This window comes from Notamacropus eugenii, chromosome 5 (assembly GCF_028372415.1).
Source record: "Notamacropus eugenii isolate mMacEug1 chromosome 5, mMacEug1.pri_v2, whole genome shotgun sequence".
Classification (NCBI taxonomy): Eukaryota; Metazoa; Chordata; class Mammalia; order Diprotodontia; family Macropodidae; genus Notamacropus; species Notamacropus eugenii.
The window spans coordinates 331139701-331159405 of NC_092876.1; the positions used below are offsets into that span (position 1 = coordinate 331139701).

General features: G+C 33.6%; 1 protein-coding gene across 4 annotated transcripts in view; it reads left to right on the plus strand.

Moving 5' to 3' along the window:
• Window positions 1-19705, plus strand: part of STAG1 (STAG1 cohesin complex component) — a 377001-nt gene that overhangs the window by 226673 nt on the left and 130623 nt on the right. For 3 of the 4 annotated variants that reach the window (XM_072613576.1, XM_072613574.1, XM_072613577.1), the window contains one exon: window positions 6803-7007. In XM_072613576.1, the coding sequence (XP_072469677.1) occupies window positions 6803-7007 (205 nt within the window). Of the gene's footprint in view, window positions 1-6802; window positions 7008-10322; window positions 10387-19705 lie in introns of those variants that run through there. The other variant, XM_072613578.1, reaches the window with a different exon arrangement.

Genomic DNA, 19705 nt, shown 5'->3' on the forward strand with positions numbered 1-19705 from the left:
AAGTAATTATTTAGTTTCTTGGCTTGCTGATTTCACTTTACATCTTTCTGTAGCATGTAAATCTTTATGATTTTCTGTAGACTGTAGTCTCTGTAGTCATAATTTTTTACATCTTACAGTGTAGCAATATTTTGTTGCATTCATGCATGACAGTTTATTTAGCCAACCCCCAATCTGTGGACATCTACTTTATTTCCATTTTTTCCTTTTTTTTTTTTTCCCATCTCAAAACATACTGATAGAAATATTTTAGTGTTTTAATAGGGACTTTGTTCTTATTGATGACTTCCTCAGGGTTTAAGCCTAGTAGTGGAATCTCTATGTCAAAGGGTATAAATATTTCAGTTTCTTAATTTGCCTAATACCAAATGGCTTTCTGCAGTGAATGTTCCAATTTACAACCCCATCAGCAATGCACACTAGTGTCCACAACCCTTCCAATATTGACTTATTCCCATCTTTTGTCATCTTTGCCAATTTTCAGGGTATGAGATGAGATCTCAGGATTGTTTTGACTTGTATTTCTCTTACTAGTAATTTGAAGTATTGGTTTTACATGGTTTTTAATAGTTTACAATTCTTTTAAGAACTGTTATCTATTGGGGAATGACTTTTGGACTATATAAATCTGTTGTGTGTTTTTACATTTTGGATGCAAAGCTTTACCAGAAAAATTTGATGCAAAAATTTCTTCCCATTAGACCCCTTCCCTTCTTAATCTAAGTACATTAATTTTATTTTTACAAAAGCTTTCAGTTTCATATAATCAAAGTTAGCTCTTGTACCTTTTCTAATTCCCTGTGTCTCTTGTTTAGTCAAGGATTTGTCTTCTATCCATAATTGTGAAAGGTATATGATCTGCTTCTCTTACAATTTTTTGTGGCATGATCTTTAATATTAAGGTCATATATCCATTTAGTTGTACAACAGGAAATAAAATGTTGGTCTAAACTTAATTTTTCCCATCCTGCTTTCCAGTTTTGCTAGCAGTTTTTTTTATTAAATGGGGAGTTATTTCCTAATTTGTTTTCTGTTTTCTTAAACTTTGGGTTGTTGGAAGTCCATTTTCTTTTTCTGATTCTCCCTTGCCTGCTGTTTTCCATTGATCAACTTCTCTCTCTTTTTTAAATTAGTACTAAATAGTTTTTATGTTTATAGCTTTATAATATAGTATAGGTCTGGAAGTGCTATTTCTTCTCCCTCCTCTCTGCCCCCCCCCCCCCAGCCTTACATCTTTTCATTGTTTCCCTTGATATTCTTCACTTTTCAAATTTCACTTTGTTATTATATAGGTCTCTATGGTATTCCTTTATTAATTTAATTGATATAGCATTAAAACCATAAATTAACTTTGGTAGTATTGTCATTGTTATAATATTGACACAACCCAGCCATGAGAACTAAATATTATTCCAGTTATTAAGTTGCTCTTTGTTTCCTTCGGAAGCACTTTGTATTTGAATCTTTGGTGTATTGCTTGCCAGATTTGTGCATTTTTTATTTATATGGAATGAGAATTCCCTTTCCATTGTAGCCTCTTAGATTGGAAATGCTGTCCATTTTTAATTTATTTATTTTTACTTTTGAACATTCACTTCCATAAGATTTTGAGTTCCAAATTTTCTCCACATCTCTACCCTCTACCCACCCCAACAGAGCGTGCATTCTGATTACCCCTTTCCCCAATCTGCCCTCCCTTCTATCACATCCCTCCCTTCTCTTATCCCCATACCTTCTTTTTTCTTGTAGGGCAAGATAGATTTCTATACCCCATTGCCTGTGTGTCTTATTTCCCAGTTGTATGTAAAAACAATTTATAACATTTGTTTTTAAAACTTTGAGTTATAACCTCTCTTCCTCCCTCACTGCCTACCCACATTGAGAATGCAAGCAATTCAGTATAGTTTACATATGTGTAGTTATGCAAAACACTTCCATAACAGTCATGTTGTAAAAGACTTACTATATTTTCCTCCATCCTAACCTGCCTTGCATTTATTCTATTCTCTCTTTTGATCCTGTCCCTCCTCAAAAATGTTTATTTCTAATTACCCCTTCCTCCCATTTGCCCTCCCTTCTATCATCCCCCCACACACCCTGCTTAATCCCTTCCCCGCTTCTTTCCTATAGTGTAAGATAGATTTTCGTACCAAATTATTCTACTCACCTGTGCCCTCTGACTATATGTATATAATCCCTCCAACTCTTCTAATACTGAGAAAAGTCTCAAGAGTTACAAATATCATTTTTCCATGTAGGTATGTAAACAGTTCAACTTTAGTCAGCCCTTTATGATTTCCCTTTCTTGTTTACCTTTTCATGCTTGTCTTGATTCTTGTGTTTGAAAGTCCAAGTTTCTATTCAGCTCTGGTCTTTTCATCAATAATACTTGAAAGTTCTCTATTTCTGTGAATGACCATTTTTCCCCCTGAAGGATTATACTCAGTTTTGCTGGGTAGGTGATTCTTGGTTTTAATCCTAGCTCCTTTGACCTCTGGAATATCATATTCCAAGCCCTCTGATTCCTTAATGTAGAAGCTGCTAGATCTTGTGTTATCCTGATTGTGTTTTCACAGTACTAAAAATTGCTTCTTTCTGGCTGCTTTGCAGTATTTTCTCCTTGACCTGGGAACTCTAGAATTTGGCTATAATATTCCTGGGAGTTTTCCTTTGGGGATCTCTTTCAGAAGGCAGTTAGTGGGTCCTTTCAGTATCTGTTCTACCCTCTGGTTCTGGAACATCAGGGCAGTTTCCCTTGATATATTCTTGAAAGGTGATGTTTAGGCTATTTTTGATCATGGTTTTCAATAATTTTTAAATTGTCTCTGCTGGATTTATTTTCCAAGTCAGTTGTTTTTCCAATAAAATATTTCACATTGTCTCCAATTTTTTTCATTCCTTTGGTTTTGTTTTATAATTTCTTGATTTTTCATAAAGTCATTAGCTTCCATCTACTGTATTCTAACCTTTAAGGAATTATTTTCGTCAGTGAGTTTTTGGACCTCCTTTTCCTTCTGGCCAATTCTTCTTTTTAAGGCAGTCTGTTCCTCATTGGCTTTTTGGATCTCTTTTGCCATTTGGGCTAGTCTATTTTTTAAGGTGTTATTTTCAACATTTTGGAGTCCCCTTTAGCAAGCAGTTGACTCGGTGTTCATGATTTTCTTGCACCACTCTCACTTCTCTTACCAGTTTCTCCTCCACTTCTCTTACTTGATTTTCAAAATCCTTTTTGAGCTGAGAAAAATTCATATTTTTCTTGGTGGCTTTGGATGTAGGAGCTTTGACTTTGTTATCTCCTTTTTGTATATTTTGGTCTTCCTTGTCACCAAAGTAAGATTCAAAGTAAGATCCTTTTCTGGTTTTTGCTCATTTTCCCAGCCATTTACTAGACTTTTGAGCTCTTTGTCAAGGTAGTTCTCTGTTTCTAGTGAGGGTTGGGGGAGCGTACTGATTGCTGCTTGATGACCTCACAGTCTGGGGGAGAGAGGCGTAAAGCTTCAGAATAGCTGCTGCCACTGGTACTGCCCCGGCTCCTCCTCCCCCTCTGCTACCTTGGGGCTGGGGCCAGACAACTCTGTTCTCTTGTCCAGGTCCCCCAGGTTTTTTTCACTGACCTTCCAATTTGTCTTCAGCATGTTGGGATAGGGAAGTCTGGAAACTGCCACAGGTATCAGAGACTCAGTCCCCCTGAGACCTGCTCAGGTCCAATCTGTGCGGGTGCAGCCATGCTGGACTGACTGGGTTCTGTTCCCAGCACAGCAAAATAGACTCTTCCTCTCAGCCTTCCAGGTTGTCTTGGGCTGGACCTTTGCTTCACCCCATCATTCTGTGTTCTGCAGCTCAAAATTTTTTTAGAATCGTTTTTTACAAGTATTTTCCTGGGTTTAGGGGGAGAGCTGTAGCAGGTCCCTGCCCCAATGCTGTCAGTTTTTGAGGATGTTTTTTATAGCCTTTAACTTTGCTAGTGCTATATGTCAATTTAGTACCTTTCCTGATTTTCTAGGATTTTATAATTTCTTTTTTTAGGAGCAGCTGGGTGACTTACATAGAGTACTGGGCCTGAAGTCAAAGAAGGCTGATTTCAAATCTGGCCTCAGACACTTACTGGCTGTGTTAACCTGGGCATGTCATTTAATCTCTGTTTGCCTTGGTTTTCTTATCTGTAAAATGGAAATGATAGCGGCTACCTTCCAGGGTTATTGTGAGGATCACGTGAGATAATAATTTTAAAGCATAATTCTTGGTACCTTGTACATGCTGTACAAATGTTGTTATTATTTTTGTTTCTCCTTTGCCTTAACTGTCTTGATTTTTCTTGTTATATTGTTATAGATAGCATTTTTAGCGCTATTATTAATAGTAACAGTGATGATAAACATCTTTGCTTTACCCCTGAGCTGACTGGAAAAGCTTCTAACTTTTTTGAATTACAGATGTTTACTTTCAGTTTTAAGTAGACACTAGTTAATAAAAACACTTATATTTTATGATTTCTTGTATTTTTCACAGAAATAGGTTTTGAATTTTTAGCAAGAGCATTTTTTTTGCCAATATAGTTTTTATGTATCTTGAAAGACTGACTTTCAAATATTTCATACATTCTTTAGTTATTTTAAATGGAATTTATCTTTCTATTGGTCATATGCAAAAATGCTTGTGATTTGCATGGATTTATTTTACTCTTTTCAAAATTAATTTATTTTTCGTTTCAAACATTGACTTCTACAAGATTTTGAGTTCCAAATTTTCTCTTCCCTCCCCTTTTCACTTATCCCCTTTTCTTCTATTTTCCTGTAGTGCAAGATAGATTTCTATACCCCATTGCCTGTATATCTTATTTCCCAGTTGCATGCAAAAACAGTTTTTAACATTCGTTTTTAAAACTTTGCATTCCAAATTCTCTCCCTTCCTCCACCTCCCACCCTCACTGAGAAGTCAAGCAATTTGATATAAGCTGTACACCTTTGGTCATGCAAAACATTTCCATATTGTGTTCATCTTTCATTGCCTAAGAAGACCATGCCATCAGAGAAATGATGACATGACTTGCACTTGACTTTGTTTTGAGGGAGAGAGGGCTGTGCAGGTCACCAGCCTCAGTTCTCTTCCAGAGCCATCTGAATCCAGTGACCAGATATTGATCAGGATGACTGGAGATGACCCAGGATGAGGCAATTGGGGTTAAGTGACTTGCCCAAAGGAAAGATTCACCATATTTCGCTCCATCCTATCCTGCCCACACCCCCCAACTCATTTATTCTATTTTCTCCTTTGACACAGGCCCTCCTCAACAATGTTTGCCTCTGATTACCCCCTCCTTCCATTTGCTGTCCCTTCCATCATTCCACTGCCCCTTTCTTATCCTCTCCTCCCCTACTTTCCTGTAGGGGAAGATAGATTTTCATATCCAATTGAATGTGTATGTTATTCCCTCCTTAAACCAAATGTGATGAGAGTAAGATTCACTCATTCCCTCTCATACCCCCCTCTTCCCCTCGTGGATTTATTTTATATACACAGCTTTGCTCAGCTCATTATTTTAATTAGTCATGGATAGATTGAAATGATATAATAAAAATTATAATAATACATAAATTAACTAGGTTGTTCAGTACTATCCAAATCAGACTACCAAAAGAGCCAATGAGGAAAACAATAAAATTCATCTGAAAGTACTAATAAAAGTGAAATGGGCAGAACCAGAAGAATAACTTATACATAGCAACAATGTTAAAAGACAACTTGAACAGACTTGCAGACTTGAAAACTGGTCAGTGCATTTACAAACCAGTATTCCAAAAGATCAAAGATAATCTGTGCTACATATCTCATGACAGAATGGTGATGGACTCAAAATAGGATATAAATATTCCATATAGTCAATGTGAACATTGCCTTCCTTGATTGTGCATATGAGTTTTAAGATTTTCCTTCTACTTTTGGCCAGTTTAGATGGATTGGGGGTGATTGGGTACTTTAAAAGTTAGGCATTAACAGTATTAGAAAGTCCCTTTTCTCCTAGTGAAGATTCATACAATATACTCCAGTCATTAAAACAGATGACATTTACTAATTATTTAGTTGTAAGTGTGATATTGTGTTTGAATGTCATTAGTGAACATATAATGATATAAAATGCAAAACTTTATTATTATAAGAGATACACTTTATATCATCTGTAGCCTTGCTTGACATATGGTTATAATCATTGAATTTTATTAAGTTTATTTCCTGACATGACATGAAGAAATGTGCAAGAAAAAAGTTGTTACAAGGGACCTTTCCAAGCTCTCAATGCAAAAGATATAGGTTCACATACCACTTTTGATGCATTCTGTCTTTGTGACTTCGGAAAATTCTCTTAATTCTATGAGACTCAGTTTCCTTATCTGTAAGATGAACTGGGTTTGACTAGATGACCTCCTGAAGTCCTTTCCATATATTTGCTTATACTAGAAAGGCATAAATGTTATAGTTTTACTATGTGTACCTCCCTGCAGTTTGATTAACTCTTTTAAATATTCAGATGTGATGCTATTTGGTATCTATATGTATGTGTGCATAAAATGTTTTTAATTGACTCATTACATATAATGCCATTAAGCGTAATAAGATTTTCCTGCTTATCTCTTATTATCCTCTTTGTTCTTGGTAGCTTTATGGAAGCTAATATTATAGTTGTTTCTCCTGCCTTTTTTTAGTTCACCTAAAGAGCATACTGCTGATGCAGGAGGACAAAAATATTTTAGAGCAAAGTATAATGCCACACATTTTGTTATAAATTAATTTTTTTCTCTTATAGGACAGTGGTGATTATCCCCTAACCATGCCTGGACCTCAGTGGAAAAAATTTCGCTCAAACTTTTGTGAATTTATTGGAGTTCTGATTCGACAGTGTCAATATAGTATAATATATGATGAGTATATGATGGATACAGTTATTTCCCTTTTGACTGGTTTATCAGATTCCCAAGTCCGAGCTTTTAGGCATACAAGTACCTTGGCTGGTAAGTAAGTTTGATTTTATTAGCATTTCTCCAACATTATTGAATTTGATTTGCCCTCATTAAATAAACTTCTTAAAACTAAACATCAGTATGAAGTAACCATTGTACTGTTGGATGGAATCATAATGTAGTTCACTTTCTTTGTTAAATTCTTATGAGTCATTTTGCTCACTTGAATTTTATGTGAATTTCATGACAAAACTTTTTAATGTACTTTCAAATGAGCATTCTTTGTAGACCATTCACACTTCAATGCAATGACTATTAAAATCCTTTGTAAATTCCAGCATTTTCCCTATCTTTTTGTTTTATACTGAAAACCATTTTGGGAAGCTACTGGAAAGTTACTTAGGCCTTTTTTTTTTTTTTTTAGGAACTCAACTAATCAAGATGCTAATATAAAAGAGTCTTTAATTCATATATATTTATTTCTTCATTGTGTAGTGCAATTTCATGTCTTGACACATGGTAATCACATTTATATGAGGGTATTCTATGACATTATCAGAGTTATGTAATCTTACACAAGCCAGAGCTACATAAATACCCTATCATTTTGAACATACAAAAATGTTCATTTGATTAAAAGCTGATTATTTCTTATATAGAAAAAGTAACTAGTTATTTTCGCTTGTTAAAATCTTTGTTTTGACATTGTACAATAGTTGAATTCATTCATTACTTTTTGTAGTAACTAAATGCTTCTGTTGCTCCCTCCATATTTCCCATTGCATCTATCACTGAGCTTTTATCCCAAAATACAGAGTAATCTTGTTCACCAAATGCAAGTTTTCAAAAAGCTTTTGGGTATAAGGGGGAACCAACATGTATCAAACACAACTTCCCTTTTAAATTGATCCCAATTAATCTTAAATAAAATAATAATTATTAGTGATTTAATTTTTATTTAATTTCAATTTATCTACCACTTAATTTCTTTTATATTCTTTCTGTAGACTTTGGCCAGTATTTACAGTTGACATAGTACTACCAAGTCTTTTTTTTTTCTTTCATTTTTTTTTAGGTCAATTTAAATTCCAAATCACATTAGCATACTGTCTCCTTATGAGACCTTGGTTCAAATCATATCTCATAAATTACTGTCTGTGTGAATATAAGTAATGTTCTTAAACACTTCACAGTCAGCTTTCTTCTCTGTAAAATAAAGATAATAATATTTATACTAGTGTTCTTGTGAGGAAAGTACTTTTTAAACCTTAAAATCCTGTAGAAATGTGAGATGATATCTTAAGAACATATTAACACTATGGATAAATTTCCTTAGGGGAAATCGCAGTAGAATAATTTAATTCATATTCACATGGTCCTTTACTGTTCAAATAAAAATACTTTCTTCACAATTATACTATGAGATAGGAAATACATACATTATTATCTTCGTTTTACAAATGAGATAACTCAGGTTACAAGAAGTTAAGAACTTGCCTGTGATCAAATAGCTAGTAAGTATTAGAACCAAAATTTATATCTAGATTTCCTGACTCCACCTTAATAACACACTGAATTATAGCATGCTAAAACATTGGGGATGAATCACCAACCAACCTTAGACTAGAGAAAATAATATCTTTAGTCCATTTTAAAAAGGCATTTAGCAGTTCTTTAATTCTTTTTTTCTTTTTGCTTTAAAAGTTTTCGATTGTTTACATTGTATCTTTTTAGTGCAGTTGTTCTCATTTTTTAACATGAAATAAAGCACCATTTTCTTATCTGAAGATTTTCCCTTTCTGTATTAATAACTCCTGTGATTTTTATGATCTTTTTCCATTCTATTTCAGCTTTCTCTTAAAATTTTTTCTCCAAGAATTTCTGTTCCTTTTCATTTTGTTCTTTCTTTACATATTATGTACTATTTAGCTGGAAGTCACTCTTCCATTAACTTCAATCATTTGGAACACAAACAAGAACCTGCACTTCAGTCAGCTGTTTTCTTCTTGGCAAGTGCTTTGAGCCCTCACTCACTCAGAGTCCTCTGACTCTTTATTTGTGCATCATTCTAACATCTTTTATTCTTTGGTTTCTTGGCCCTGAACAGATTAAAAACAGAAATTAAAAGATCAGAGCTCTGAAAAGGATTTAAGTTACTACAGCAAAAGATGAAGTGGAAAAACTATAACAAACTGACACAAAAGAAAACAAGCTTACAATCTTTTATTCTTTTCTTTTTTTTTTTTAAAGCAGATCCAAGAACTCTAAAAGCCATTTCCTGAAATGGCAATTAGGCACAACAGAAAAAAATGTACCATAAATGTCAATACTGTGTTACAGGACAATACATCAAAAATACTCATAATGATCAACATAGAGCAAATGTTAAATACAAATATACTCTTTAACAAATCAGGAGAAGTAAAAAGAAGTAAAAATCATTCAGAACTTTGAAAAAAGAAAATTGGTCCTAATTGGCCTTTAAGGGAAGAATCTTCAGAAATTTGAAAAATGCCAAAAATGAAGTGTTGTTGTATACATGTCTTACCTTCTTCCTTTATGTTTGTAATTTCTAATCCCTTTTCTCATCACACTTTATTTTCTGTAATTTTATTTTGTCTTATCCACTTTCTTCCCAATTTTCAACCATTCTTTTCTTCTTTTAAAGTCCCTTTTAATTTCCTATTTCTTAAAATTCCATTTATTTTGATTAGGGTTCCCCTTCTGTTTCTTCTGACTCCAATATTATTCTTTCTTGGCTACCTAAAAATCCATTGTTTTCCTTCCCCTACATACTTCATCTTTCTACCAGGTAGCACTATACAGGGCTGCCTTAAACTTCCACTCTCATCATCTTATTACTTTCCTAAGAGTTAGGTTCACTTTTATTAGTCTTCACAGTCAAACATCAAGGAAGAATGAATAAATTATTGTTTTTCTGTTTAGACAACTTTTTCCAGGTATCTCCGTTTTCCTTTGCTTTTGCAACACGAATTAAAAGCTTCTGTTATTCCCATCCCTCTAGTTGGATGGTCATTATCATCTCTAAGGAAAAATTTCAGGAAATGTTGGACATATTGCTGTTATGGTATGTCACCTTCTCTTAAACAAGGACTCATAGGACTAAATGAGAATTTGATTCCTGATTCCACAACTAGATTCCTCAGGATTTCCTGTTCTCATCTTTGTCCTGTCCTTTGTCATTTGATAGTGTTGTGGCCTTGGGTAGATGAAGAGATAATCGTTTTTATTCACTTTGCAGGACGAGTCTTGGGGACTAGATAAAATGGGCAGGAACATATAATCCTCTGCTTCACTGACTATGTGCATGGAAAGTTACAAGGCAGTTATGGCCAGATATGGTTATCGTCTTTGGAATAAAATGCTCCTTGACATTGCTTATATCTTAGATGAGAAGAGAGACAATCAGGTTAGTTATTTCGTTAGGGTACAGATATGGTGAAGATTTCCTTCAGAGCTTCTTAAGTTATCTATGGCATCATGTTTAGAGTGGTCATATAAGTAGTACTTTTAATATGTAATCCAATTATCCCTTTGTTTTCTTGTGATTGATTAAAGAGTTTGTCCCTTTGCTTAGAGTTTATTCATTGCAGTCATTTATACATTGTTACATTATAAATTAGCTACTTTTCCATAATACTGTTTAGTGATTGTCATCATCCTCTTTAAGTTCATTTTTGCCTCCATTTGACTAATGTTCTGTGAACTCTCATAATATTTTATCATTCTGTTGCTAAGTTATATTTTAACTGTGTAGTATTAGTTCAAATATGGCTACACCATAGTTTTATGAAAAGACATTTTCATGCTCCATCTGGAAGTAACTTGTCTTTAACTCCTTTTGAATGCTGTACTGTTACATAGATGCTTATTATTAGTTGTGTTACTAATTTTTTATTTTTATTCTTTTGGCATTGCAATTTTCTGTCCATTAAGTTTATCAAGTAAGATTCTTAATATTGCTATAATTAGACCTTTACTCGTTTTAAAATAATTTGAAGATTATTGTGTTTGATTTCTGTTTTTATAGGCTTTACTATGGTTCCCAATATGTAATTTACAAGGTTTTTAAAACTAAACTTGTTATTGTTATTAAGTAGGACCATACAGTAATATTACCACCATCTCACATACATTTATCCCTATTGAACTAGTTGCCACTTTTTGGAATATATATGTACATATGAAGTTTGTATACACACTCATGTATGCACATCGACAAATATGCATATGTACATATATTATCAAAGAGCGAAATTTTCCTGTATCATTAAATGTCCAGGAAAAAATATTTTGTCATTTTTATTCTTTGCTTTCTTCCTGTCAGCTTTCAGTGTATGTATGATTGCAGAATTTTGTATACCTTTATAATTTAAGTCAATTAACATATAACTATTTCATAAGACAGGGTATATAATTTACTTTTCAAAATTTTAAAATAGAAAATATCATGGTTATTTTACTAATTTTACAAAATCAAAAGCTTTTAAGTGTTAGAGGAATTCTTTTTAAAAGGAATATTTCTTATTTGCCATAATTCTATTTTCCTTTACCTATTTTCCACTTATTGTCTCACAAAATATGTTACCTTGCTAAACTGATTATCATTTAGTAGGTGGCAACTGGCAGGATCACTAATGTGCTTTGTCCCCGTCACCCCCAATATTCTGAATCTTCCCACTTTCCTATGATTTATCAAAGTTCAGTTCACTATTCTTCCAGAATATTTACCAAGAAATTCATTCCATCAGACATATTCCCCTCACACACATACCCCCAAAAGGAACTGATAGATAAAAATCTGTATTATAAACAAGTGAGTTTTTTTAATCTCTTCTGAACTACATAATTAACAAGGAATATGTGATTTAGAATTATTAGCACATAGCTATTAAGTTGATCCATCATTGGATAGAAAAGCATTCCTAAGTCAGTAATTGATTATACATGATTATGAGCCTGGAGACATAAAAAATGGTATATATATCCTAGACCAGATGTTATTTTAACATTTTCTTCTGCACATGTAAGCAATGAAAGAAATAACAGTGTTGAGTTCAGACGGCCAACAAGTTGGAAAATAAAACTGATTCCAAGATGACCTTGGAATAGTAACTTTTTCTCAATTTAAATACACATAATTATTTTTAACTATATATTCATTTGTATTAGTTTTGGGGAGGGGGTTTGTTGTTTTTTGGTCAAACCAGCTTGCTACCTTATCTCATTCAGTAGGGGTGTAACTTTTATCTTTTCTTTACATATCATTTCACTAGCTCAAATATTTATATGATTGTTTTGTTTTCTTTCCTTCCTAAAGAAATTTCATCTTATTCTTCCTTTTTTCTGTTGATAACTCTGCTTCTTAGTATGCATCCTCTGGTTGTTTAACTTGGACAATTTTCTATGCCTTTTACTCCAACAAATTACCTCTGATAACTGAACCTAGGGCCCAAACCAACCAAGTCAGTGGTCCATTTTGTTGGTCCAGTCAGAAGAATCAATATGTAATAATAACTAACATAAATTTTAATAATCTATATTATCTTGACATTCCTTCCTTCTCTTCTTCCCTTCATCTTTTTTCTTACTTTCCTGATGACTTCATTGTTCACCCCAGTTTGCACATTCAAGTTTAGGATTTGGATTGTTTTAAGGAAAAGGTGGAGTAGAGTATATGGGGTTTATGGGTCTTCATTAATTTTGGTATGCTTTACTAAAAGTATGAATTCATGTCCTCCAGATGTGTTCAGACAGGCAGATATTTTTGTAAATTTCTTTCAAAACTGCTATATGCAGTTTCCTATAATATATATGCTTGCTTCTTCATTTTCCTTGTATTAAGACAAAAAAGTTTAAGCAGTTTTACAATATCTATCCTCTTGGAGGAGACTTATTTTGCCCAGACTGAACTTCACCTCTCCTACTACATCTCCAGCTTGGTGTAAAAAATCAGAAATAATACATAAATCTTTTGACAAGTAGTGCTTAAAATACAAATAAGAATTTTCATAGTTTTTAAACGTATCTTTATATGCTTTGGCAGATATTTGATGTAGTTTACTTTTGACCTCCAGATTTAATTGTACTTAAGATAAATATTACTTTCTTTGGGAATATACTCCGTGTACTTCAGCCATCCTAAACTTCCTTTAAAGCCCTGAAAAAAAAATCTTTGACTCTTTGTAAAGCTATAGCAATCAAGTGTAAATAAGACTCTGAATATTCATTTTGTCTGAATGTTGAATATCAGATCAGCAGAAAAGTTATTCCTCCTCATAAAAAATTTTAAAGGTTTTTATGCTTCTCCAAAGATAAAGAATGATGTCATGTCATCAGATAGAAGATAATCTTTTGTCTATACTTGGAAGACCATAGCAGCACCCTGACATTAATACTTGAAAATAGAGAACTGACCTGACCATAAAGAGCTCTAATTACCCTTCTTCCTCTTTAAAGAATAATAACTATATAACTTTAAAGACACTTTCAACTGCTGTCCACATCGTTTTCTTGTCCTTAATTTATAGTCAGTGGAGCTTCATTATAAAATTGATAACTTAACCCTACTTAGGTACCACAGTGAAACATATGGCTAATCCGGAATGCTCACTGAATTCATACATGTAATGGTTGCTAGCTGTGTGACGGGATCTGGAAACAGATTTAGTAAAGAAGACTGAGCCATAAATGCTCAGATTCTTCTTAATCATCTGAGAATGGAAAGGTTTGACCCATTTGCCCTTACTCACTGAATTAAGTATTTACTCCTTTGATTACTCTTAGCCCTCCCTCCTCTGTTTTGTGTCCTTCCCTTCTTTGAGACCTGTCTAAATTACTTTTACATTCTGTACAACAGGGTATTTGGTAAGCAACCACATCATTTTATCAACTCAATCAAGTGGTGAGTGATCAAAGGCAAATATATGAGTGTCAACTCTTATGATTTATTTCTTTAAGGAACTGCCCTTTTTATTTGGACCTTGAGGGACATGTCATATTCCAGATGTTGAATCTTAGAAATTTTCTCTATTCTTCTCACTGTTGGGGTTATAGATACCTGGGTGAATGTACAAACACAAACACACCCAGACATACATGCATGTACACATAATCAAGTTTGTATCTTAGTATTATTTAAATATTGTGGTTTAGACTAGCCTTGATACCTTGGGTTTTCACTAAATATTTCTGATAAGTCCTTTTGCCTAGATAAATTGTGTAGAATTCTAAGTTTTCTGGTATTTGGACCACTGATTCTGCAGTTATATATTCTAAATATTCTGTGCCTTTTGAGAACATCTCTAATGATACATTTGTGAACATGGTCGACTTATACTGTCTGCATTATAGTATAGTTAGATCTTCTTTTAGCTGGTTAAATTTCATACACAAAGAGTGTGTTGATAAATAAGCTGAGGTTGTCCTGCAAGGAAGAAACTAATGACATGTCATAAGGATTTGTTTTGGGACCAAAGTAAAATATAGAGTATGTGCTTATCAGGTTTGCAGATTGTACAAATTTAATTATCTACATGATCAAAACTAATAAATCTGAAAGTAAAATTTAATGGACATAAATATAAAATCCTGTATTCAGGTTCAAAAACTTAATTGGATGTTCTCATGATGGGGGTGATCTGGCTTAACAGCAGTTTCATATGAAAAAAATCTTAGTGTTTTAGTGTCCCACAAGTCCAATGTGAGCCAAGAACATATTAGACCATTTAAAGAAAAGGCTAACAATATTGAACTGTGTTAGAAGAAGCATTTTTTTTAAATGTTATAGAGTATGTGTGTGATATATTTTTCGGTCTGGGTGCCACCTTTTGAGAACATTAGGGACAAACTGGAGAATTTCACATTGGATAATGGTCTGAAAATCAGATCATATGAAGAATAATTAAAGGAGTTTGTGGTGTTTAGACAGGAAAAGACTAAAGTAAGGAGTGATACATACAATCTTTGGAATGTTCTCTTTCACTGGAGGTATTGGAAAAAAGTCCTGCTGTTGTATGGGGTAAGCTTCTTGATGACCAGCTCTTTATTTCATTTTTATATCCAAAGCACTTAGCACAGTGCCCCTGTATATAGCAAACTAAATAAATGTTTCATTTAATTGAAAGGATCCTTATACTTAGGGGAAATGCTGAAGTACTTTGACTTCAGAATCCCTGAGGGTCCCTAATTTTTACTGCAGTGACCTTAGCGTTGTATTAATGTGAAAAGCATCTTATGAGTGAATATCTCAGATTATCAGCTCACATCTATGTATTTGAAGGGTAATATTAGGCACCCTGTGCCTCTAACTTTCCCAGAATTCTTTATGCTTTCTCATGGTAAAAAAAAAAAAAAATTATGAGAATTTACAGAAATTTCCTTTGAATTCCAGCAGACTAACCAGACTAGATTGAGGGTTTTGAGTTAGTGAGAAACTGACCTCTGGGCTCCCCCAATTCCTTTTTTCTGTGTTTTTCTTGTTTGCTGCTTGTCTTCCCATCCTGTGAGTCCTCCCATTCAGGTTCTGATTCTGCTACCTTTATGCTAAGATCCTTATAAGTAAACTTTGCAGTATGGAGCACCAGAAAGAGAACCATTAGATTTAGGAAGCCATCCTTTCTTTCCTGGAGTTGACCCTGATTAGTGTGTGTTCATCCTTTGTTGCCAAAGAAAACCATGCCATCAGAGAAATGATGACATGACTTGCACTTGACTTTGTTTTGAGTGAGGGAGGGCTGTGCACCAGCCTCACTTCTCTAGAGCCATCTGAATCCAGTAACCAGATAATCGTCAGGATGACTGGAGATGGCCCAGGATTAGTCCATTGGGGTTAAGTGACTTGCCCAAGGTCACGAAGCTAGTGAGTGTCAAGTGTCTGAGGTGAGATTTGAACTCAGGTCCTTCTGACTCCTGCACTGGTGCTCTATCCACTGCACCACCTAGCTGCCCCCTACCCTGATTAGTACTGTGACCTTGAACAGATCTTGTAATCTCTCTAGGCTTCTGATTCCTCCTAACTCTTGCCAGCCATTATCTCATGAACATTATTTCAGGTATCACCGTTAACAACTTCTCCTGCCCTCTAGCTGTAAATTATTATTAATAATAATTAGCCTATAGCTATAAATCATTATAAATGAAAGATAGCTTTGTGACCACGTACTTAGCTATTGATTTTGATATAGTATAGGTCATCTTTGGAATACTAAAGAAGACTTTATTTCACTCCTACATTTCCCTCTTATGTTGAGAATAAATAATAAAGTTTACTATGAAAGCTAAAACAGTGAAGGAAGAAAAAAATCCATCCCATTTTAATAATAATGTGTCAGTGTACAATTGTTTTTAATTCTCCTAGAATTTAAGTAGGATTGAGAATGTACACCTCTGTAGCACTAGTCATTTCTCCATATACATGCATAAATAATGTGCTGTCTGACACGTAGTTGACAATGAATGCAAAAGAAAGGCTAAATGGCCTCTGTGGTCTCTTCAAGCTCTAAATTTACTATATATAGAAAGTACAAATGGACAGATAGGTGATGATGAATTGTAGAATGCAGGGACACATAAGTGAAGTGCTTAGTGTAGAGGGGAATGGGGTGAACTAAAATGGTACTATGCAAAAGTCCTAAACCAGAGCATTCTTCTTTTGTGTATACTGAATTGCCAAGGTGCTACCAGGGTGCTGGTTTCCTAGCACTGTATCTTTCTTGCCATTTGCTTAAAAGAAAATGAATTTTTGCAGACTGCATTATTATTGATCAGCAACATTTATTGAGTAGTATTTGTATGTAGAAAACTTTTTTAAACGTTTAAATGGAGATTAAGATTCTTATGTTATATCTAGACCTTTTTTAAAATGATTTTTTTTTTTACTGTAGTCTATTAAAGGGTATTATTGTGTTTGCATACTTAAAGGAAATGCCCAAATAACAACATTTTCTAGACACTCTGTTTAGAAAAGTTATCTTCTCTGTACTGGGAAGAAAGGAAACATGAGAATATTCTGTAAAAGAGAATGTTGTTTCCAAAACAGTTAAACATGAACAAGTTAATTTTGCCTTTGTTTATTATTTTGCTGTGACTATTTCATTATGTGAGATATTAGTAAAATATTTTAGAAGTGCTATTGTAATATTCTTACTATTATATACCATTATATTATACCACATATTATATTATGTTATATGTTATTATACTATTACTATTATACTACTACTGTTAGTATTATAATATATTAGCAATATATATCTTTGAGCCTATATTTTTGGGGTTTGGATAGAAATAGGAAAAAAAACTTCTTGGTTGTTTTTGCTTGGAGTTCAAGAGGCTTGCATGTAGACTCAACTAAATTTTCAGTTATTATGTTACTAAGTGAATTACCACATCTAAGCATTGCCAGTGATGTGATGATAGTTCAAAAGTTAATTCATGGTGCATCAGGGAGCCCTCAAATATGAATGTGACTGGGGAAAATCCAGCTTCGGTTCACCTTTAGGTTCCATGACTTCATATACTTAGAAATATTTAAAATCAAGGTCTATTGGTACTATCTACTAAGTGTAGGGTATTAAAAAGTAAAACTATCCCTACCAAATTCAGATGCCTCAGATTCTTTGCTGTCCATGTCTTACCTCTCCTCTCCCCTACAGGGTATTTCATAATGTTTTTGCAGTGCTACATATTTAAATTAAGAAATAATGCACACAGTAAAATTATCAAAACATATAAAACCTACTAAAATCATTAGAGTGTACAGTTTTTCAAAGATATTGTCACAACCAAAATAATACTTCATTTGAATAGATTGACTTTTGAATATCAACAGAGTGGTGTTTTTATGAGAAATTGACAACTACAGGATAGTCTCATTAAAATTGGATATTTTAATGATATTTGTTAAAATAGAATTCTACCTTGAGGGCTCATTGGTAGATAAGTATGTATTTCCAAATTTGTAAACCTGTTAACACCCAGGCACATTAATCTTGTTCTAGTGCTGAGAAAACCTTTGCTACAATAGTTGGTAGTTCTCATTCTATGGGCAGAAAAATAAATATAAAGTTATTTTGCCCAAATATAAAGTAACATTGTTAGGACTATTGGAGAAAGTTCTTTAGTAAGAATACTTGATTAAAAATTTTATATTTAAGGGTTACATCTTTTTTCCTAAAGACAGGAAAATAACGTATAGGTGTTAGTAATACTTCAGTAAATGTTGTTGATTTATTTTTCAATTAGAAGTTCCTGAAGGTATGCATTTGTTGGGGGCGAAATATACAAAAGTTAGGGAAACATTCTTTTTACTTTGATAGTTGGGTAGCTCTGTGTTTTCATCCAGTGGAAGTTATTCCTTCCAGTGCACTATGCTTTCTCTTCTTATGTTAGTCTGAATTTTCATCCATGTCCTTTCTTAAATCCTCCACGGAGAATCCATTGAACTCATTGGAATGCTTCCCTTTGTTCTTTTAGTATTTTAAATATTCTGTTGTTTCTTTCTTGCTACCTGATCAGCCTACTTCCTTTTCTAATCACTTTTCTTTTGTAGCAAGAATGACAATATGGGTATAATTCAGTTTCTCTAATTGTGTGTCAGCTTGTTAGTCACTAAATAAAAATCACATATTGGAAGTACCAAGAATTATATAATTCTTAATACCTACTATCCCAGTTTCCAATTCTGACACTGTAAGCAGAACTGACAGTTTCTTTGTATTTTTCCCTGTTTGCTAGTTTGCTATGTCTTCCACTTTGTCCTACCAAGATCCACCACCCTTCCCCACCCCCACCAAAAAAAATTGGTGGCTAACCCTCTGGGTATATGAAAGATATTCTATGAAAAATAAAAGTTTATGTTTTTGTTTAATTATAGAATTATAAGATTCCCATACGTAACTAGGCTGATTCTCAGAGAGTTGACATAATCTGTTACTGGGCCCTTAAAAAACTTTGTAGCTGGTAGCTTCTATCACGGGTTGCATTCAACTTATAGAGCTTTAGAGAACCCCAGTTCCCCTCCACTACATGGTGAAGCAGATAAGTATGACAAAGATTCATATATACTTTGTGCTTTCACACTGATCATCTTATTGAGTGTTATGGAAGGCATGCATTATTAGGGAAACATGAGCTTTCTTGATTAGAATGGAGTGAATTAAAAGAGAAGTTCATTTGGGACAGAAATTATATGAACTTATTACCCTTGACTTAAGTTGAGTGACTTGATACATTGAAGAGTGACATGGATGAGTGAGATATCATTATGAAAACTGTTTAAAATTTTCTTCAACAAGAAAGTTCAAGGAAATACTTTTACTTCTTGAATATTGCACCAAATAGTCATACAATTTACTTTGTAACTTAATTTTACTAGATTTTTCTGAAGGGGAAACAAAGTAAATATAACTCCACAGACCTTATTTAAAGGGTACAGCCAGTCTACTATAGGCAACTTCTCCCCCTTCACCCCCCCCCCCAAAAAAAAAATTAGTTCTTTTCACTTCTCTCTATATCCTCCATTCCAGAGTCTGCAGAAATACCTTAAGGTATATATCTGTTTACCCAACATGTTATCCTTCTATTCTCAATTATGTCTCTCTCATCAAATTCCAAATAAATAAATAATATTAGACTTGAGCTTGAAACTCAGATATGCATTTAATATGTATATTTTGCCAAAAAAAATATTGAGACTGGGATATTTTAAAAATTACAAAAGCAATTAA